Source organism: Lathyrus oleraceus, chromosome 6 (assembly GCF_024323335.1).
Source record: "Lathyrus oleraceus cultivar Zhongwan6 chromosome 6, CAAS_Psat_ZW6_1.0, whole genome shotgun sequence".
Lineage (NCBI taxonomy): Eukaryota > Viridiplantae > Streptophyta > Magnoliopsida > Fabales > Fabaceae > Lathyrus > Lathyrus oleraceus.
The window spans coordinates 241,557,913-241,581,397 of NC_066584.1; the positions used below are offsets into that span (position 1 = coordinate 241,557,913).

General features: G+C 39.0%; 1 protein-coding gene across 1 annotated transcript; it reads left to right on the forward strand.

Annotated features, from left to right (window-relative positions):
• The first annotated feature begins 4,149 nt into the window (after positions 1 to 4,149).
• Positions 4,150 to 5,052, forward strand: LOC127094960 (uncharacterized). The gene is made up of 2 exons (XM_051033715.1): positions 4,150 to 4,782; positions 4,870 to 5,052. Exons 1-2 carry the CDS (start codon positions 4,150 to 4,152, stop codon positions 5,050 to 5,052), a joined length of 816 nt encoding a protein of 271 aa, XP_050889672.1.
• Positions 5,053 to 23,485: the final 18,433 nt, after the last annotated feature.

Below are 23,485 nucleotides of genomic sequence, written 5' to 3' on the forward strand. Positions count from 1 at the left end.
GGCAATAAAAATATAGGTGTTAATGCATGTTAGAGATTTGATACAAAGAACAAAACTCCTAAAACATTCCACACACTAAAAGAAAATGGGAGGGACCTATCTTAATCATACTTGTATTAATTCATCTGACACAAGGTCATTGGTGAATCAATTAGCCTTTTGACATTAGAGACTTCATTGGTCAAATGAAGGAATGGGGAAGAATGGGGATCAAGATGAAGAGGGAGGGGGGATATAGAAAAACAAATTGACCATGAGAGGAGTTTCATTTGATCAAAACCATCCATTCATTTTGGGAGATGAAATGTACATTTCATCAATACCCTAAATCCAATGGTTTTGATCCAACAAAAGTAAAATCAACCATGACCAAGGCCCAAACAGAAAGTAAAACATCACAAAGCCATAAAAATGGCTCAACATAATTTTCAAACATTTAAACAATTTAAAAATGAATTAAAATAGATTTTAATTTGGTCAAAACCTCAAATCCCTTCAAAACACCAAATAAATGGTCAAAGGATTTATCCTAGGTCAAACAAGGTCAGAGGACCTTAGACAAAAAAATTCATGATTTTTAAAAAGTCAGAAGTATATTTAAACAATTAAAAATATGCATAAAAATACTTAATTCATGAAAAATACCAAAATCAATCCAAAAAATAATTTTAATTCAGAATATGGAAGAGAAAAATATTTATAATTTTTGGTGAAAGTCCCATATTTTTTGGATTAAAAATGGATTTATTATTAACTAAAAAAATAAGGTAAATAAATGGAAAATCAAAAAATAACAAAAATCAAGGGTCATCGGGTATCCCTCATTAATTGAAGTGGCAGATCTGATGGTCAAACGCGCACATTCCACAAACATCTCAGTCAACTGCACCACACGCATGGTAATCAAAAGGAAAGGCAGTGATTAAAACATTTTGAATGGATCAAAGGGTTGGGAACATGCCAACACACCACCGGAGCTATGGCTCTAGTCGTCTTTTTCGGTGGACCTCATCGGACTGGATGACCAGCAACCATCACTAAAATGAAAAACAAGGACATGATTTTGAAGGAAAAATGCTCAAAAGCTCGAATCTCGCCTCAATTTCTTCCAATTCCAAGTATATTGAAAGATACATGGATTTGAATTTTAAGGATCATGAACTGATTTGCTTCAGTTTGACCTCAAAGCAACTCTATCTTGTTGCATACATTGGTAGGACTTCAACAAACCAGCAATCAATCAAAATAAATGATAAATAAGGGAGAATTAAAAGAAGATATATTTATGAAATCTCACCATCTGGGAGCTTCAAATAAGCTTGATCTTGCTTCCAATTTGGCTTGGCTTGACTCTAGAAGCTTGTAGGAAGTGAACTTGATCAAATAGAGGCTTGGATTCTTGGAGTTTCAATCACAAAATAGAAGGAGATTTGAAACTCGATTTCAAGTGAAATCTTCAAGTTTATCCTTTAATGGAGGTTAGGGAAGCAATGGTTCAAAGCTTGGGAAATCAGGTTCCTCATTCTGAACACCAAGGTCATGTATTTATAGGGCTTTGCATTGCTTTTCACACACTTGAAATTTTGGTCAAAATTGGAAAGATTAGTGCATGCTTGAATGGGTGTGTAATAGGCCCATGAGATGATTGGAATAGGTCCACAAATGATCATGAATGATGCTGAAAGCTTAACATGAGGCCATGCAATTATACTTGATAAATGATCAACTGATTCATCCAAATGGGACCATGAAGAGTAACCATACGCAGGTCATTCAAATCTTATCCAAATGAGGTGACATTGTACTTTTTTTAAAGGTAACATCAAGGGGAGCAATTTTGATATTGAACACTTTTCTATTTGAATCTTGGATCATGATGAATTTTGAGATGAAAGTTTGAGAAAACAAACATAATTGAAATTTTTCTAACTACCAAGTCAAATATCCACTTCTTCCACCTTGAATAACTTTTTCTATGAGTTTCAAATGGAAATGGTTCATTCATAAACGTTATATATCTTTCAATCCTATTCAATTTGGTCACAAATTTGACCTCATTTGGATTTGGCATGGAGGAGTTATGTATTTTAGAAATTGAGGAAAATTGCTTGTTCAATGGTAATGGCCCAAAATGACCTATAATGTTTCCTCTTGGCACATGCCCTTGAAAGTTGAATTTGACATTTTTCAAAGAATAAAAGTTGGATAGGACATCTTAAAATTGATCATGAAACTTGGATGGCCTTCATATTATAAATATTGAGCAACTTATGGTCCTTGGAAGTTGACCTCCTAACTAGGGCACATACAAAATGACCTATAATATTTCACCATAAAAAATGACTTTCCATCAAAAAATAGCTCTTGACATCAACATGAAAGTTGTTGGGATCATAAAGATTAACATTTCTCTTGGAATCATTTTCATATGACAAACATTGTAGGAGATAGGGTCTAGTGAACCCGAGTTTTGACCAGTTGACTTTCTCTGGTCAACCTCTTTGAACCAACTTGCAAACTTGAAGTTATATTGATATTTTGGGCTCATGGAGGATCATTTATGTATAATATGATATGAAATGAAGTATACCTTGATGTATTGGGTCAATTGTTAAAGAAACTTGATGAGGAAGTCACACAAGATACCTAGATGAATTAGGGTTTCCAAGGCAAACAAGCTTCAAACTCTTGATGGTTTCTTGATCCAAATGATAAATGAAGAATATGGGAATCCATGTATGATGTCTATAATCATTATGAACCGTCTCTTGATTTATCTCCTTGCACTGAGGGTCTCAAACCCTAGTTGTGAGCTTGATGAGGCATTGGTGGATGCACACACTACCTACAAAAGAAACAAAGTTATACATAGACATGTTTTTGGTATTTTGGTTAGTAATAAAAAAATAAAGTATGATACAATCAAATGTGCTTGGTAATCTCTCCCAATGCCAACCCAATGAATGAGGGATAAGGAGGATGTCAAGGTGTGATCCCAAAGTTAATGTAAGTGATGAGATAGCATGAGGGATCTTAGGATCAAAATTGGGGTCTTACAGTGACTCTGCTGGGAGAACTATTTGCACCCCCCAATAGCGAATTCAATCCAAATTTCTTGTATATTATTATTTGTTTTATGGGTGATACATATATGGTGAGATAAGCTTTGACCCAAGCTTGAGCAAAAACATAAGAATAGGATGTGATATAGTCATGAAGACCCCCTTGGCCTAGGTGGTGTGGGTTTTACATGAGATTCACACTTGGTGGATACTCCCCCTGGTTTCACGAGGCCTTGTGTTCCAGTCATAATGGTATTAAAGGAGGACGACCCTAGGGTCTGAACACCGAGAGCCATATAACCCAATTAACCCATCTTTGCCTATTTATGAAACATGGCGTGATAATACCCTTTTGGCCTAGGCCTCGTGGGATTTATACACGATACCACACTTGAACGAGATTCTCTTTAGGTTATTATCAGCCTTCGCTACGTGATAAGTCGGTAATAACTTCGATATGGATTATGGACGTTCAAACACGTCTGTAGAACCCGGTTACTTGTTTTATCTCCTAAACTTATAGCATATATCTTGTGGGAGGGGAGTTTTACATTATCCACTTTGGCTACATGCTTGTATTCCTAAACCAATAACCTTGCATTGTGTGTTCATGCATTCATGCATCATAACATCCTTTACCCACTTTCAAAGATAAATTACTCGGATTATTGCAAACTTGGACAAAGAAAGTCCCTTCGAATATCATACCGGTCTGACCCTCGATGTCCCTTCGATAAAAATACCGGTTTATCCCTAAAATTTACAATGTCCGAATTATTCTCCAAGTTTGCAATAAATCGGGAATACAATCCTTGAAGATAGATGAAGCATTCACATTGAAAATTGTCAAAAAAACTTTGGTTATCATTTTTAATTTCAAGGATTCAAAATTATATTCATTTGTAAACTTCTTTCATTTGTTTAGAGGGTGTCTTTCGAAAAAGAAACTAGGAGTCGACTCCAGTTTAATTTCCTCGATCCATATCTGTCTCTGTTACAAGACTTGGTCGCTCGTGTGGAAGATCATGATGGTTTTAGGAAGAGATATGGCAATATTTTATCTTTGATGAAAGTGAAAGTGTATAGTATGGCTTTGAGGGTTCTTTCGCATTTTTATGATCCAACATATCATTGTTTCACTTTTCTCGATTATCAATTGGCCCCGAATCTCGAGGAATTCGCTTACATTATGAGGATTCCAATCCGTGATAAGATACCTTTTATTGGAGGAGAGGAGATACCAAAATCCCACATTATTGGGGCATCCCTACACGTTCCAAAGGTCGAGGTAGAAAATGGTCTCATCATCAAAGGAGGAATTTTCGGTTTCCCCATCAAGTATTTGGTGGAAAGAGCTTCATATTATGCCCACATGGGGAGTAATGATGTGTTTGAAGCAATCTTGGCCTTAATAATTTATGGGATTCTACTCTTCCCAAGCTTCAAAGACTTTGTCGATATGGATGATATTCGGGTTTTCATGACTTGTAATCCGATTCCTACTCTTCTAGGAGATATCTATTACTCCATCCATTTTAGGACCGAGAAGAAGGGTGGATGGGTATGTTGTTGTTCACCTATAATGTACAAGTGGCTTATTTCGCACTTGCGGCAGTCCACTCTATACAACATGGACAATCTCATGTGGTTAAAAAGGCTTATGGGTCTTACTACTTGGGAAATAGTATGGTACAATGCAACCTATGATATTGGGAAGAATGTAGTGAGCTGTGGAGAATTCCCTAACATACCTCTTATTAGTACCAAGGGAGTTATTACCTATAATCCATCTTTAACATACCATTAGCTTGGCTATTCCATGGATGATAAGCATAAGCCTCTTTTGGTTACTCTTGTTATCATCCAAGAAGGTGAGGAGAATGTGAATCTTAGAAGGGATGTTGTGAAGGCTTGGTCTCATATTTTTCGCAAGAAAAAGTCTGAGTTAGGTCCTCAAAATTGTGTGGCAAAAGAGGCTTATACTACTTGAGTTAATAGTTGGGATTCCAAGCTCAAAATGACATACCCCCCTCCACCACCTTTGAGTAGCGAGCCTGTGGAACCTGCTCATGTCTCTTTTTAGTAATTCAAGAAGCTAAAGGAAGAGAACACCCAATTAGTCAAGGATAGAGACATTTGGGAGAACAAATTCTATTTCGCTAATGGGGAATGTTCTAAACTCCGTAGTCAACTGCAAGAGAAGGAGGATGTGATTGTTCGATAAAAGGTAGCTCTAGAAGAAGGGGCCGATAAAAGGAAAAGGCTAGATAGAGATCTCAAGGCATCTTGGTTTTCTTCCGATCAACACAAGGAGAAGCTACTACGTACCGAAGGACTTCTTGGACAAACATTGGAAGAGAAGGTCGCTCTGAAGGCTGAATTGAGGACTAGGTCTAGAGTTCCTTGATTTGTTGTATTTCTGTTTGTACTTTTCTTCTTTATTTTTAAGCACTTATTATATTTCCTTGTAATGTGATGTCACTTTCAGTTTGAAAGAAGTTTGCAAATGTTTAAAACTTATCAAGTCCTTGAAAGTAAGAGTTGATAAAGTAAAAAGAAATCATGTGCATCCATGCATCATTTGTTATCATATTTTGTCAAAATAAATTACTTTTCAAAGGTCTCATTCTTGTCTATTCTCTTCTTCAGAAGGGCGTGCTATCCGTCACAAATATCCAACTAGATCTAATATTCAGTTGAAGATGGATGCCCTCGAACAAGCGAACCGTGAACTGCATGAAGAGATTTTCACTCTCTGAGCCAGCCAAGAGAGACAAGTTGCATTGATTGACACCTTGATGGCGAGGTTGGAGCTTATACCTTCAAATCCTTTGAGTACAACCGTGTCTTCTCTGGTTGTTTCTAATACTATACCTACTACAATTCCTATCACGATGGTGGCTACTACTGTTGCAACTATCGGCTTCGGTATGTCATTCAGATTTGCTCACTCCTTTGGTCATCCTTATGGCCCTCCTCATGGATTTCAAGGATTCATTCCTACGCCAAAATTGACTCAAGGCTTTCCTACCAGTCCTTTTGGTCCTTACGGTCCTTATGGCCCCCATCCTTTGGCTTCTCAACCGCTCACTTCATAATACTATGGCACCAATCCCTATGGGGCTCAAATTTCCATGCCCTAAACCCTATCACCTGTCGTTGTGGTTACTTACCCTCTTTAAGAGGACCCCTTTGATTTATATCATGGTCCGAGCATCGACTCAGACGCTGCCGAAGATGTAGTACATGACCAAATTCAAGCTCTTAGCAAGAAACTGAATGCCCTCCAAGGGAAGGATCTTTTTGGCAAGAATGCAGACAAGATGTGTCTAGTTCCAAATGTAAGGGTCCCGGCTAATTTCAAGGTACCAGGATTTGAGAAGTACAAGGGAAATACTTGTCCTCAGACTCACCTTATCATGTATTGTAGGAAGATGACCGCCTACACAGATGATGACAAACTCTTGATTCACTACTATCAAGACTCTTTGTCTGGTGCTCCGTTGAGATGGTATATGAGCTTGGAGCATGCAAATATTAAAAAATTTATTGATCTTGGCGAGGCCTTTGTGTAACACTATAAATATAATCTGGACATTGCACCAGATCATACTCAATTGGGCAACATGTCCCAAAAAGACCAAAAATCATATAAATAATACGCACAAAGGTGGAGGGAAGTTGCTGCCCAAGTCACTCCACCTGTTGAAGAGAAAGAACTGTACAAACTATTCTTGAGGACCTTAGACTCCTTTTACTACAACAAATTTATTTCAAGTATGCCTTGTGACTTCACCGAGATGGTGGGGGTCAGTGTACAACTCGAAGAAGGGGTAAAAGAAGGAAGAATAACTCGTGATAGTTTTGCATCTACTAGTAGCACCAAGAAGTTTGGTGGATGGAAGAAAAAGAAAGAGGGAGATGCCAATGATGTTTCCCACCATCGACCAAGCAATAGAAGACAACAACATCAACCAGCTTCCCAAGCAGTTCTAGCTCCACAAGCGCGATAACTTATGCCAGGCTACTACCAATAAGCCTTGGTAGTTGCAGTGGCACCAGGGGCACCCATGACGCCGAATCTGCCTTTGCCACCACACCCGATGTTCCCCGTTTATCCTTCACCATACCCGTAGTTTCCATAACAATATCAGCCTTATCCACAATATCTACAACAACCACTGCCTTAGTATCATCTGTAACAACAACAACAACAACAACAGCAAAGACAATAACCATCTATGTTTGTTACTCAACAAAATCCGCATCCTCCCAAGACTCAGTTCTAGTTTGATCCAATCCCAATAACATACACTGATTTACTCCCTTCTCTGCTCTCCTAGAATCTCATAGAAAAGTGTGATGCACCACTCGTGCCTGACAAGTTGTCTAGATGGTATAAACCTAATGAACATTGTGCTTTCCACTCTGATGCGGCAGGACATGACACTGAAAATTGCTTTGTATTTAAAGGAAAGGTCCAAGAGCTTGTGAGATTGGGAATGATTAAGTTTAGTGATATGCCAAATTTGGAAACTAACCCATTTCCTGAGCATGGGGCAATAAATATGATTACCTAAGATGAGAATTTGATTATGGACGTCCTGAAAGTGAAAACTCCATTGGTGCTTGTGCACCTCAAGTTGTTCAAAGTCGGTATTTTGAAGCAAGATCATGAGAAGTGCTTTGTTTGTTTGAGGGACCCTAAAGGTTGCTTCGATGTGCAGAAAGATACATAGATGCTGATTTCCAATAGTGTGTTACAGATTAGTGGGAAGAAAAAGAATGATGAAGTGTCTGTGATAATGCTTATCTTCAATAAGCCAATGGATTTTGAGATATTCTGCCCGCCTAAAGAAAGTACACCTCCTGCTGACTCTGCTAAGTGCTTGAACATCAAAATGCCAACTCCTTTCCCCTACAAATCTGATAAAGTTGTACCATGGGGATACGAGCCCACTACCATCGTGAATGGTGTTGAGAAGTCGTTGGTTAACAACAAAGTTGTCACTAATATTGTCGATGCAAGCAGTCTCACAAGAAGCGGTATGGTTTTCACTCTTGCTAATCTTAGAGGTGGTAAGCCTGTGATCGAAAATCCCGATAATGGTAAAGCTCCATTGGTCATTCCTGAGAGTAGACCCATACAAGATGTAAAGGCTGGAGACTTTTTGTGCCTGATACGAAAAAAGTGATTATAAGGTGGTGGTTCAGCTCCTTCAAACCCAGTCAAAGATATCTGTTATGTCTTTACTCTTAAACTCTGAAGCGCACCGCAAGGCTCTATTGAAAGTATTAGGGAAATCCTATGTAAATCCAGATGTCATGGTTGATCAGTTTGACCATGTAGTTGGAAACATTACCTTTTGTAACATGCTAAGCTTTTCTGACAATGAGTTGCCCGCCGTGGGCAAAAAGCTTAACAACGCTCTCTACATATCCATGGGATATGAAAAAGACTCTTTTTCATATGTTTTGGTTGATACCGGCTCTTCTTTGAATGTGATGCTGAAGATTACTCTTGCCAAGTTGTCCTACATTGGTGTTGATATCAAACCAAGTGAGGTTGTTGTGAAGGCCTTTGATGGTTCTAGAAGGACTATAATGGGTGAAATTGTCCTGACAATGATGGTTGGTCCGCAACAGTTTCAAATTCTCTTCCAGGTGATGGATACTAATCTCGGTTATAGTTGTTTGCTTGAGAGACCATGGATTCATGTTGCAGGCGTCGTCACATCCACCTTGCACCAAAAATTGGAATTCATCCGAAATGGAAAGATTGTTATTGTTTATGGTGAACAAGTTATGATGATTAGTCCATTATCTACTTTTAGATACATTGATGTAGAGGAGGACGTTGTTATCACCTAGTGTCAAGGGCTTGAAATTGCAAATGAAGTGCAGATTGAGGATCACGGTGAAGATAAGGTGGGAACCTATATGGCATCTTTGAAAGATGCACAACAAGTGGTGCCCAGTGGTCAAACCTTGGTTTGGGGAAAGATTGTGCAACTCAACGATAACAAAGACCGTAGTGGGTTAGGATTTAACCCCTATGAGCAGTCAGCCAAAGCACCAAGGACCATTCAAGAGGTGAAGTTAATTTCTGAGACGTTCAGAAGTGGCGGATTTATGGACCAGTCATGTGCTATCATACAAGATGATGCTGATGAAGGAACAAGCTTTGTAACAAGGGGAAGATCGAGCCAGGAGACTCATAATTGGACATTTGTAGATATTCCCAAAGTCATGCATGTGTCTGAGTAATTTGTTTTGTTGTTTTTTGATTTTTCAAAAGTTACCCTCTACTCTGCCCAAGGCAGAGGTGTTTTTGTTTGGGCTTCATGAATTCTGTTGCGACTCTTAATGACATAAATAAAAGTTCATTTTGATTTCAATTATGTCTTTTTTCCTTTTTTCTTTATTCAAAAAAATGGTAAAGAAAATAAAACATTCAAAAATATAACGACAAACTTTTATCTGCATGTGCAATTTATTTCGGTCAGTTTCTAAAAATCCAAAACATAAATGCATGTGCAAATTTCTCAATAAACCAATTAAACACAATGACCCTGCGCCCTCTCCCGACTTTGAGTTCCCAGTGTATAAAGCATAGGAAGAAGAGTTTAAAGAGATCCCATATGAACTTTCCAGATTGCTAGAGCAAGAGGACAAGACTCTCAAGCCCTAGAAAGAGCCGATGGAATTGATCAACTTGGGAACCGAGGAGGATAGGAAAGAAGTGTGAATTGGGGTATTACTCGACTCAGATGTGAAGCACATGTTGACAACACTTCTAAGAGAGTATGTTGATGTGTTCGCTTGGTCCTACCAAGACATGTCAGGGTTGGACACCGATTGTAAGAACAAAGTTGGTTCTACAATGTATCTCTAAGATTTTGATGATAACAAAGGATGAAACAAAAGTGGTACTCTAATGAAATTTTCTTGAGTGTGCAGGACTCTGATCAAACAATCAGATAGATCAACACATCAGATACAGAATTTAAAAATCAGATGCTACTCAGAGAAAACGCGTTCAGAAGGTTCTGACTCTGATCAACGCAATTACCAGCACAATAGAAAGAAGTCAGAAACTCTGGTAAAGAATACTGATTCCAAACTCTGAATCTGAAGAAGTCAAGAGCATAGATAAACTCTAATGTGGTTAAATATTATCAAACTCTAACGTTAAACTCTGATTTACCATGACGCTGATACAGATTCACTAGTTCAGAACACGTAACCGAAAAGAAATCTGGTTTTGGAAAGAAATTATTTCTAGAAGGAAATAATGAGGCGCACAAAAATGTTTTGGAAAGAAATAAGGAGAGTAATGACAATAAACCTTCTTCAGTGACCAAGATCCTGTCATCACTCCAATGGTCCTTCTAAACGCCTATATATAAGGACTGAATACTTCACAAGAAGATACACCTGAGACACACAAGAATACGAAAACTCTCAATTATTCCTTCTTATCTTTCACGAGCTGCTGCTCTTACGTGAAACACTATTGTTCTTACAATTCTGTAATTCTTGCTTGTTTCTTAGAAGCACATTATATTACAATTTATACTTTTGCTTAAAATACTTCCTCAAGTGACTCTGTGTAGTCTGAATACTTGAGAAGGCTGAAGGATTATTCTCTTAGACGATTGGTTGTGTAATCTTTCAAGATTAGTGGATTAATTCCTTTTTGAAGGCGAAATCACCTTGGCCGGGTGGAACGGAGTAGCTTTGAATTTCAAGCGAACCAGTATAAAATTCTGTGTCATTTCCCTTTTTATTATATGTGTGTCTGATTTCTGAAAAAGTTTTTATTTCCAAAACAATTCAAACCCCCCTTTCTTGTTTTTCTCAACCTTCAATTGGTATCAGAGCTACGGCTCTGTTATTGATTTTCTAATAAAACACTTAACAATGTAGAGAGATCCAGCGTGAGAAAAACTCTGGCCAACACCAATGAAAGAGATAGTTACAATGCTAAACCTCCAATCTTTTATGGAGAAAAATTTGATTATTGGAAAGACAAAATTGAAAGTTTCTTTTTGGGCTACGACGCTGATCTATGGGATATTGTCACAATTGGCTACACACCACCTATGACAGACGTTGGCGTTGCTATCCCTTGAAGCAGAATGTCGGATGATCAGAAGCGTGAATTCAAAAACCATCACAAAGCCAGAATGATACTACTCAATGCCATTTCCTACAATGAATATGAAAATATCACCAACAGGGAAACAACTAAAGAAATACTTGACTCCCTGAGGATGACTCACGAAGGAAATTCTCAAGTCAAAGAAACAAAGGCTCTGGCTCTAATTCAGAAATATGAAGCCTTTAGAATGGAGGACGATGAAGCTGTAGAGGTAATGTTTTCTAGATTTCAAACTTTAATTGCAGGACTTAAAGTGTTGGATAATGGCTACACAACTGCGGATCATGTCAAAAAGATTGTTAGAAGCTTGCCAAAGAAATGGAGACCCATGGTCACAACTTTAAAGTTATCAAAAGATATAAACAAAATCAGTCTTGAGGAACTCGTCAGTTCACTCAGAAGCCATGAGATAGAACTGGAGGAAGATGAGCCTCAAAAGAAGATCAAGTCTGTAGCACTAAAGTCCAGATCCGAAAGACGCAAACCAGATAGAAACAAAGCCTTCCAGGATGAAGAGGAAGACAATAACGACTCTGAGAAGGAAGACTCTAACGACGAAGAAGAATTATCCCTTTTAACCAGAAGAGTAAAACAACTCTAGAGAAAAAGGAATAATAACTTCAGAAGACCAAGACCCAAGGGGGATTGCTCAGAATCAACTTCCAAAGGTAAGTCAAACAAAGATATAACATGTTGTGAATGTAAGGAAACAGGTCATTACAAAAATGAATGTCCCAAGTTGAAGAAAGAAAGCTCTAGAAGATAGAATTTCAAGAAAAGTTCATTCATAACTAAAAAGAGACTGATGGCCACCTGGGATGATAGTGGATCTGATTCATCCGAATCAGACTCTGAAGAACAGGCAAATGTTGCACTCATGGCTATCACCTCCAGAAATACATCAGATGGAGAATCTGACTCTGAAGAGGTATTTTCTGATCTTTCTCGCTCTGACCTTGAATCATGCTTTTCTGAAACTCTAACCTCATATCAAAAACTTAAACAAAATTTAAGGCTTTAAAAGGAGTTCTTGAAAGAACAATCAAAGAATGTGATAAGCTTGAGATAACTGCTTCAGAACTAAAAGATGAAAATCAAACTTTGATAAAAGAAAGAGACTCCACAAATAAACAATGTTTAAAACTTGAAGAAGCATTATCTCAAGCCCCACAAACTTCTAACACAATTATATATGAATATGAAAAATCTTTTTAAAAGTTTCTGAAAAATGGGATAGAAAGAAGCAGAATGGCATCCATGATTTATGGAGTAAGTCAGAATAATAAAAGAGGAATAGGCTATGTCCCCAGTGAAGATAAATCTTCCACAGATGACAAACCTAAATCTCCTTTTTCTTATCACTACACACATACACAAGCACAACGTTTTGATAATGCTAGAAAACCCAAAGTTCTAAGAAACTCTGGGAAAACTAATCATAAAGGACCCAAAAGATTCTGGGTACCAAAGGATAAGATTGTTTATGTTGTAGATATCTTATGCAGCAGAGTTAAGACACCAATCATGGTATCTGGACTCTGGATGCTCGCGACACATGACGGGAAGAAAGCATATGTTCCAAAGCCTGGAACTTAAAGATATTTGCTTCGTAGGTTTCAGAGGAAATCAGAAAGGAAGGATCAGAGGCTCCAGAACTATTGGTAATGGAACTCTTCCCTTTATATCTGATGTTCTCTATTTAGAAGAACTAATGCATAATCTGTTATCAATAAGTCAATTAAGTGATAACGGTTATGACGTAATCTTCAATCAAGAAACATGTAAAGTAATTAATCAGAACAATGGAACAGTCATATTCACTGGCAAGAGGAAAAACAATATTTACAAAATAAATCTTTCAGGCCTAAAAGAACAAAATGTAAAATACCTAATGTCTGTTCATGAAGAGCAATGGATATGGCATAGATGCTTGGGCCACATTAGCATGAGAAAACTCTCTCAGCTAAATAAACTCGAGTTAGTCAGAGGCCTACCTAAACTGAGGCACTCTTCAAAAGCTCTATATGAGGCATGTCAGAAAGGTAAATTTTCTAAAACGTCCTTCAAAAACAAAAATATTGTTTCTACCTATAAGCCTCTGGAACTTCTTCACATTGACCTGTTCGGGCCTGTTAAGACAGCATCAGTCAATAGAAAGAAAATGGACTAGTTATTGTTGATGACTTTAGTCGCTGGACATGGGTAAAATTCCTAAAGCACAAGAGTGAGTCTCACTCTGTATTCACTAGCTTCTGTTCCAAAGTGCAAAACGAATTTGACTCTAAAATCATCAGAGTCAGAAGTGATCATGGTGGAGAATTCGAAAATAAATTTTTTGAGGAACTATTTGATTCAAATGGAATATCCCATGATTTCTCATGTCCTAGAACTCCACAACAAAATGGAGTTGTAGAAAGGAAGAATAAGACACTCCAAGAGATGGCCAGGACCATGATCAATGAAACAAATGTGGCTAAGCACTTTTGGGCTGAAGCAGTAAATACAACGTGTTATATTCATAATAGAATCTCTATAAGACCTATTTTGGAGAAGACTCCCTATGAACTGTGTAAGGGAAGAAAACCCAACATTTCTTACTTTCATCCTTTTGGACGCTCTTGCTTTATTCTCAATACTAAAGAACATCTAAACAAGTTTGATTCAAAAGCACAAAAAGGTATTATGTTAGGATACTCAGAACACTCTAAAGGCTATAGAGTATATAACACAGAAACCAAAATTATGGAAGAATCAATCCATGTTAGATTTAATGATAAGCTTGACCCTGAAAAGTCAAAGCTAGTTGAGAAACTTGCAGATCTGGAGATTACTTTTGCAGGCTCTGACGAAAAGACTAAACCACCAGAAGTATCTGATAAACAAAGTACAGATGCAACTGAAGCCTCAACTATTCAAAAGAAATCAAGAAGCCGCCCAAACATCTCTGAAGATTTGATTCTGGGAAACAAGGATGAACTTGTCAGAACTAGGTCAACATTCAAAGTATCTGAAGAAATTCCTCTAGGACTAGTATCTCTAATCGAACCTACTTCCTGTGATGAGGCACTTCAAGACAATGATTGGGTTTTAGCTATGAAAGAAGAGCTAGATCAATTCCTCAAAGAATGACGTCTGGGATCTTGTTCCAAAGCCTAAAGGAACTCATATTATTGGAACCAAATGGGTGTTCAGAAAAAAAACTGAACGAAAAGGGAGAAGTAGTCAGAAACAAAGCATGACTGGTGGCACAAGGGTACAGTCAACAAGAAGGTATTGACTACAACAAAACCTTTGCCCCAGTCGCCAGGTTAGAATCTATTCGCTTACTTGTTTCATTTGTTATAAATCATTCTATCAAACTATATCAAATGGATGTCAATAGTGCATTTCTTAATGGTTATATATCAGAACAGGTTTATGTCAATCAACCTCCAGGTTTTGAAAACTCTAAATGTCCAGAACACGTTTTTAAACTCAAGAAATTAATGTACGATTTAAAATAAGCTCCTAGAGCTTGGTATGATAGATTAAGTAACTTGCTTCTGGAACATGACTTTATTAGAGGAAAGGTTGACTTTACACTCTTTTGTAAAAACATTATAAATGATCTCATGATATGCCAAATATATGTTGATCCCATTATTTTTGGTTCAGCTAACCTTTCTGTGTGTCAAGAATTCTCTGAGCTAATGTAGGCAGAATTTGAAATGAGCTTAATGCAAGAACTAAAGTTCTTTCTAGGGATTCAAATCAATCAAGCTTCAGAAGCTAACTACGTTTATCAAAGTAAATACATAAAAGACATTCTGAAGAAACTCGAAATGGTTGAACGCAGACCTGCTAAGACACTTATGCATCCTGTAACACCCCAGATTGCTTTCAGGATTATCGACTAACTCCACAAACCAACACGGGCCTTTTCAGCATGTTTTGTCCTCACTCGCACGCTTTCCGGGAAACTTCCCAGAAGGTCACCCATCTCAATACTACTCCAAGTCAAGCACGCTTAACTATCGAGTTCTTATTGGTTAGGCTACCGAAAAGAAGATGCATCTAGTTGGTATAGGTAGTACTAATTAATCCTTATAAGCCTTCATTCAACCATGCAGTCCCATACATGCATAGCCTCAGGATCCCTCTCATTCCGATGTGAATTCGGTTTTTCCCCTAGAAGCTGCTAGGAGTGTCTCATTGTCATGCCTCATGCATCGACAACCACTCCTATCGCCCTCGGATGTTACATGTAACCACTCTTCGACCTCTCCGACCTCGGGTGTTACATGCCCACCAGCTTCCGCTTGGTTCGTCCCCGAACCACATCATACTGGGAGAGGTATGGCTCTGATACCATTTGTAACACCCCATACCGCTTTCAGGATTATTGACTAACCCCACAAACCAACACGGGCCTTTTCAACATGTTTTGTCCTCACTCGCACGCTTTCTGGGAAACTTCCCAGAAGGTCACCTATCCCAATACTACTCCAAGTCAAGCAAGCTTAACTATGGAGTTCTTATTGGTTAGGCTACCAAAAAGAAAATGCATTTTGTTGGTATAGGTAGTACCAATTAATCCTTATAAGCCTTCATTAAACCATGCAGTCCCATACCTGTATAGCCTCAGGATCCCTCTCATTCCGATATGAATTCGGTTTTTCCCTAGAAGCTACTAGGAGTGTTTCATTGTCATGCCTCATGCACCGACAACCACTCATATCGCCCTCAGATGTTACATGTAACCACTCTTCGGCCTCTCTGACCTCGGGTGTTACACATCTAACCTGCATTCTTGAAAAAGAAGAAATTAGTCAGAAGGTTTATCAGAAGCTCTATCGTGGTATGATAGGCTCTCTTCTCTGTTTAACTGCTACACGTCCTGATATTCTGTTTAGTGTATGTCTCTGTGCCAGATTCCAATCAGATCCTAGAGAATCTCATTTAACAGCAGTTAAAAGAATACTTAGGTATCTGAAAGGAACCCCTAACATGGGCCTGATGTATGAGAAAACATCAGAGTATAGACTTTCTGGTTATTGTGATGCAAATTACGTAGGGGACAGAATGGAACGTAAAAGTTCATCTGGGAACTGTCAGTTCTTAGGAAAGAATCTGATATCCTGGGCCAGCAAAAGGCAATCAACCATAGCTCTGTCCACTACAGAAGCAGGATATATATCAGCATCATTATGCATTACTCAGATGCTCTAGATGAAGAATCAACTTGAAGACCTTCTGATTTTTGAGAGTAACGTTCCTACTTTCTGTGACAATACCGCTGTCATCTGTTTAAGTAAGAATCCTATTTTGCATTCCAGAGCTAAGCACATAGAAATAAAACATCATTTCATTAGAGACTATGTTCAGAAAGGGGTAATCACTTTAAAATTTATTGATACAGACCATCAATGGGCTGACATTTTTACCAAACCCCTGCCTGAAGATAAATTCTTTTTTATCTTGAAAAATTTAAACATTCAAAATTGTCCAGAATAAAATGTGCCTCTGAAATAGCAAAATAAGACTCTGAAGTAAACACCTGGAATCTGCATTTGACTCTGATGCTACTACCAATTAGAAGTCATCTGAGTCAGAAATCCTCAGGATCCAACCCTTTGATATTCCTGAAGATCAGATAAAGTAATATGTGGTACATCTTGAGTCTGACCTTGGAACTTCTAGACAACTGTCTAGCAAAAATCAAGAGACAGACTCTTCATATCTCCTCGAGCAATATGCTGAATTGGGGACTATACCTCCATCATGGGCTGTAATCATTCTCCCCCAAACGTGCTTACTTGGTTAGCGTGCTGCATTAAATTTCTTAATAGTTAAACTCCCATCTTGTTGTCGTTTTGCGTGCATCCTATTGTGTATAAATTCATTTCACTTACTCCACTAGCACACTTTACACTCACGACCTCACAAGACCCTCCTTCTCTCAGTTCTTCATCTCCTTCAAAGATTTCTGCAGTTTTCTTCAAGTTCTTCAATCCTTCAACATCATCTTCAACTGTTCTTCATGGATTCTCAGCAACAATCCGTTTACAACTTCTCCCAACAGATGAACTCAACGGAACAAACACCTATTTCTAGTCAACAAACTACAGCAACCATCGGCGTCGTCTCAACCCCAATCTATAGGGAACCCCATATCCTTGATCGTGAGCCCCGCATCCATCTAGCAACTCCCTTTGAGAAGCTTAAAGTTCTCTGTTAATCGTTAGTTGATTTCGAAAACATGAAGAGAAATGGCATCGACCTTAATGAAGAATTAAGAATGCAAGGGTGGGAAACCTACTTTCAACGCCTCTATGGTCCTGTATACACTAATCTGGTGAAGGAGTTTTAGCGTTTCGCAGACTTAGATGATCACTACAATGTCTCCTACATTCTGGGAGTCAAGATAGTCATCACTGAGAAATCTATTTCCTTCCTTCTGAACATGGAGAAGACAGGAGGCAGACGCATCTACAATATAAACCCTAGGGCAAAATACTTGTCCCAGGAAATCAACCCTACCATCTTCCAACAGAACGCTGAAGGCAAGGATTCCAAGAACAAAGAGCTACATTAGAACCTTCGGGTCTGGCTGAAGATCATCTTAGGTAGCATTCATCATCGCCCTGCTTCAAACTCTTCTGACTACATCAACACATATCAGAAGTGTATCTTGTACTGCATTCACAAAGGTCTGAAATTGTGTCTACCTGCACTTCTCTTCAAATACCTTAGACACTCAGTCAAAGACACCATAAACAACATGAAGACAAGGAACTACATCCCTCTGGGGAGACTCATATCAGATGTATTAATTAAGAGCGGCTTAGTGGATCACCTGATTCAACTCAGACTCATGGAAGATGTCACCATTGACACTGGAAAACCGCTGAATGCTCGGAATCTGAAGAGGATGGGAATCATTGATCAAGTCAGAGTCAAACCAACACTTGATACCTCTTGGGAGAGATCAGAGGCAGATTCCTAATGGACTCTACTTGTTCTCCAAGATTGACCCTTTAGAGGTAGTAACTTACTATCTACAGGACCTTGCCAACCAAGGGGTGGATATCTCTGACTTCATAGTGGATTGACTTCTTGATCATCCACCTAACTTCATGAAGAGGATGCAAGAGCCCTCTGAGAAGTCCAAGAAGGCGAAGAAATCAAGGCTGGGAGAATCCTCTAGGTCAAGACCTCCAGTCCCTCTGGCTGGCTCTCCAAGTAAGTTTGTACCTCTCTATTGCTCTGTTAAAATAAAACCTCTTGCTTCTTCTCTTCCCCAAACCACCCCTATATATACCACCTCTGATACTCCTCCCTCAACCACCAGAACCTCTAACCCACCCTCACTTAAATTTAACCTAGCTACCACCACACTACCCGTTTCAGAAGCAGAAATGCTGAATGAAACCACTTCACCATCATCATCACCATCTCCATAATCCCCACCATACTACGAACTCTCCTCTGACACTAAACCATTTGACCCCAAATCCCCCACTCTGGTTCAGCTACAAGCTCTTGCTCTGGCCTCTCAACAACCATCACACTCTGAACCTGAACCAGAAGTCACTTCCCCACCTCCTGAACATTCAAATCCCACCACATCTGAACTAACACCACCACCTACACAACAACCAATCCACTCTGAACCACAACCAACCCAACCATCATTTGAACCATACCCAGAACCTGAACAAACAACACAGTCACCCTCTTACATTCTACCACCCATCACTTCCGCTGCCTCCATCGCTCCCATACTAAACCTCAGTGCCCCAAACTCACCCTCTCCACCCTCCCCAGCCTCTTCCACGGAACCAGAAACTACCCTTCTTACCCTTGAAGAAGCAATCTAGGTTTTTGCAGAGTCTCGTGTCGAGAAGGTCAAGTCTCTGACCATCAATTCTGGCATCAATGATGATCCCTCTGATGTAAGGATCCACTGGAACAGAGTAATAAGTTGGATGACCTCTGAAGCCTTCAAACTGAAAGGCCTCTCTGAAAAAATCTGCAACGACTTTATCAGAGACACTGGTATTAGACTTCAAGAGCGCCTAGCCAGAGAAGTTGAGGAACAGGTAAGGAAGGAAGCTGAAGAGAAAGCATGCCAAGAAGAACTACAGCGAATCAGAGAAGCTGAAACCAAGGTTGTCGCTGATGTTGCTGCTGCTGAGGCTGAGGCAAAAGCTAAAGCCGATGCTGAAGAAGCAGCTCGTATGGTTGAAGAAGCAGTTACCAAAGCCAACACTGATGCACTAAATCAGGGGGAGTACTCTAACTCTGGATTCGTCCCTCTAGTCTTGAAGACTCTAGAGGAACTGCAGAAAGAACAACAAGTAGTTCGGGCCAGGCTGGACCAACAGGATTCTTTCAACATCAACATTCAGAACATGTTGTCCCAGTTGCTCCAAAGGATGCCTCCGCCTCCAAACCCTTAGGCACCTAGGCCTTTTTGCTTGTTGCCTTCTCTATTTTGATGATTTCTTTTTGCTTTCTGCTATTTGCCCTATGTGCTTCTTATCTGTAACTGCTCTTTTATTAATATCATTTTTTTTTGCTATGTCTTTTTTATTCTGACAAAAAGGGGGAGAACTAAAACAACTCTGATGGAAACATAACTAAATCTTCTCAAAGCACTGCAAACATTATTAAAAATTATTACTAAATTAATGACTTAAGATATGCAAGAAAGTAGCTAAAGCACTAAACCAAGGAAGGTCCGGTAAGAACTTCTGATTAATCCAAGGATCTAACTCAGGGGGAGTTCCCCTTTCTATCTGATCTAAAATATTTATGTATTGTTCAACCTCCTCTCTGTATTGTTTTGTCATCATCAAAAAGGGGGAGATTATAAGAATAAAGTTGGTTCTACAATGTATCTCTAAGATTTTGATGATGACAAAGGATGAAACAAAAATGGTACTCTAACGAAATTTTCTTAAGTGTGTAGGACACTGATCAAACAATCAGATAGATCAACACATCAGATACAGAATTTAAAAATCAGATGCTACTCAGAGAAAACGCGTCCAAAAGGTTCTGAATCTGATCAACGCAGTTACCAGCACAAAAGAAAGAAGTCAGAAACTCTGGTAAAGAAGACTGATTCCAGACTCTGAATTTGAAGAAGTCAAGAGCATAGAGAAACTCTAATATGGTTAGATATTATCAAACTCTAACGTTAAACTCTGATTTACCAAGACACTGATACAGATTCACCGGTTCATAACAAGTAACCGAAAAGAAATCTGGTTTTGGAAAGAAATTATTTCTAGAAGGAAATAATGAGGCGCACAAAACTATTTTAGAAAGAAACAAGGAGAGTAATGACAATAAACCTTCTTCAATGGCCAAGATCCTGTCATCACTCCAACGGTCCTTCTCAACGCCTATATAAAGGACTAAATACTTCACAAGAAGATACACCTGAGACACACAAGAATACGAAAACTCTCAATCATTCCTTCTTATCTTTCACGAGTTGCTGCTCTTACGTGAAACGCTATTGTTCTTACAATTCTGTAATTCTTGCTTGTTTGTTAGAAGCACATTACATTACAATTTATACTTTTGCTTAAAATACTTCCTCAAGTGACTCTATGTAGTCTGAATACTTGAGAGGGCCGAGGGATTATTCTCTTAGACGATTGGTTGTGTAATCTTTCAAGATTAGTGGATTAAGTCCTTTTTGAAGGCGAAATCACCTTGGCCGGGTGGACTGAGTAGCTTTGAATTTCAAGCGAACCAGTATAAAATTCTGTGTCATTTCTCGTTTTATTATGTATGTGTCTGATTTCTGAAAAAGATTTTATTTCCAAAACAATTCAAACCCCCCTTTCTTGTTTTTCTCAACCTTCACTGATATCGTTTAACACAAGCTGCCACTCCGGCCCGAATGCCCACCTGTGAAGCAAAAGCTAAGAAGAACTCATCCTGACATGGCTGTCAAAATCAAAGAAGAAATGCAAAAGCAGATCGGTGTAGGATTTATGATCACATCTACATACCCCCAATGGATTGCCAACATTGTGCCTGTGCCAATGAAGGATAGAAAGGTCAGGATGTGCGTGGACTATAGGGACCTAAACAGAGCCATCCCGAAAGATGACTTTCCTCAACCTCACTTAGACATGTTGGTAAACATTACTGCGGTATTCAGTGTCTTTTCATTTATGGATGGTTTCTCCGGATATAACCAGATCAAAATGGCACAAGATGACATGGAAAAAATAATGTTTATCACCTAGTGGGGAACATTCTGTTATAGAGTGATGCCTTTTGGGTTGAAGAATGTTGTTGCAACATACTAGAGGGCCATGACAACCCTATTCCATGACATGATGCACAAAGAGATCGAGCGCTTGAGGAAATATCAGCTTCGTCTAAATCCCAACAAATGCACATTTGGGGTACAATCTGGTAAGTTACTTGGTTTCACTGTCAGCCAAAAGGGTATTAAGGTGGACCCCGATAAAGTAAAAGCTATAAGAGATATGCCTGCACCAAAGATAGAAAAACAAGTCTGAGGCTTCCTTGGAAGGTTGAACTATATCTCTAGGTTTATCTCCAATATGACCACAACCTGCTCTTCGATCTTCAACCTGTTGAGAAAGGATCAAGTCATGGTGTGGAATGAAGATTGTCAATTTGCTTTTGATAAGATCAAAGAATATTTGCAAGAGCCTCCCGTTCTGCTTCCCCCTGTTGAGGGTAGACCTTTGATAATGTATCTTACTTTGCTCGATGAATCCATGGGTTGCATCCTTGGTCAACAAGAGGAGACAGGTAATAAAGAGCACGCCACTTACTATTTGAGCAAGAAATTCATAGACTGTGAGACAAGGTACTCGATACTTGAGAAAACCTGTTGTGCACTAGCATGGGATGCCAAATGCCTCCACCAATACATGGTGAATCACACTACATGGTTGATCTCGAGAATGGATCCAATCAAGTATATCTTTGAGAAAGTTGCTCTGACTAGCCGGATTGCTCATTGGCAAATGCTATTATCCGAATACGATATTGAGTATCACACCTAAAAGGCCATCAAAGGAAGTATCCTCGATGATTATTTGGCACATCAACCTGTTGAGGATCCTTAATCTATGCAGTTTGACTTTCCTGATGAAGATGTCATGGCTTTGAGAATGAAAGACAATGATGAGCCACCTATTGAAGAAGGTCCCGAGCCTGGATCCATTTGGGGTTTAGTATTTGATGGTGTCTTCAATGCATATGGCCATGGCATAAGAGCTGTAATTATTACTCCTCGAGGTTCACATATACATTTCGCAAAAAGGGTGGATTTTAATTGCACCAACAACATCGTAGAGTACGAGGCATGCATCCTTAGTTTGGAAGAGGCTATTGATATGTGTATCAAATTTCTTGAAGTTTTCAGTGAATTGGCTCTTATCATCAATCAGATTAAAGGAGAGTGGGAAACTTGTCATCCAAGTTTGATCCTATACAGAGATTATGCCAGAAGATTTTCTACTTTCTTTACTAAAGTAAAATTCCATCACATCTGTCATACCCCAAAATTTGCCCAAGACACTCCAACTCATTGTTCAAGGCATTGATCTTAAAAGAACAAAGACCCAGCACATAGGTGGCCAAAACCAGAAAATGGCCCAAACTGGCATGCTCGCTAGGCGAGCAACTCCTTCGCCTAGCGATCCCTTCGCTACGCCACTCGCCTAGCGAAGCTTGCGAATACTAGAAAAATTTTGGGCTTCATTCTGAGCCCATCTGGTCACAAAAATTATTATAAATAGCAGAACTTCATTCAGAAAAAGGGGACAGAGGCAGACGGACAGAAACCCTAGCAAGGAAACCCTAACAGAAGCAACACAGCAAACCCTGGAGGCTAACCCAGAGAATTCAGAGCAACCCTAAAGGAAACCCTGAAGGAAACTCATCTGCACCAAGGTTACCTCCGCCCAACTCAATCCGGCGCCAACCCTAAGAGTGACTTGCCAATTCAAGGTTGCAATTCAGTTGCAAACAGGTTTGCATTACTATTACCGCTTTATGTTCTTAACTTGCATGTGGCATTATGATTGAATCTATAAAAATATCTTAAGTTTTTGCATGTGAATTTAAGTATGTATGAATATCTTGAACGTTTAACCATGTAATTCCTGTAATGGATTCCATAGGGTTTGGAGCTTTCTGGAATTGTACTGTTACCAAAACCAGAACCCGCAGCCGCTCGCTAGCACATCGCTAAGCGAGCATGTAGCGAGTATTC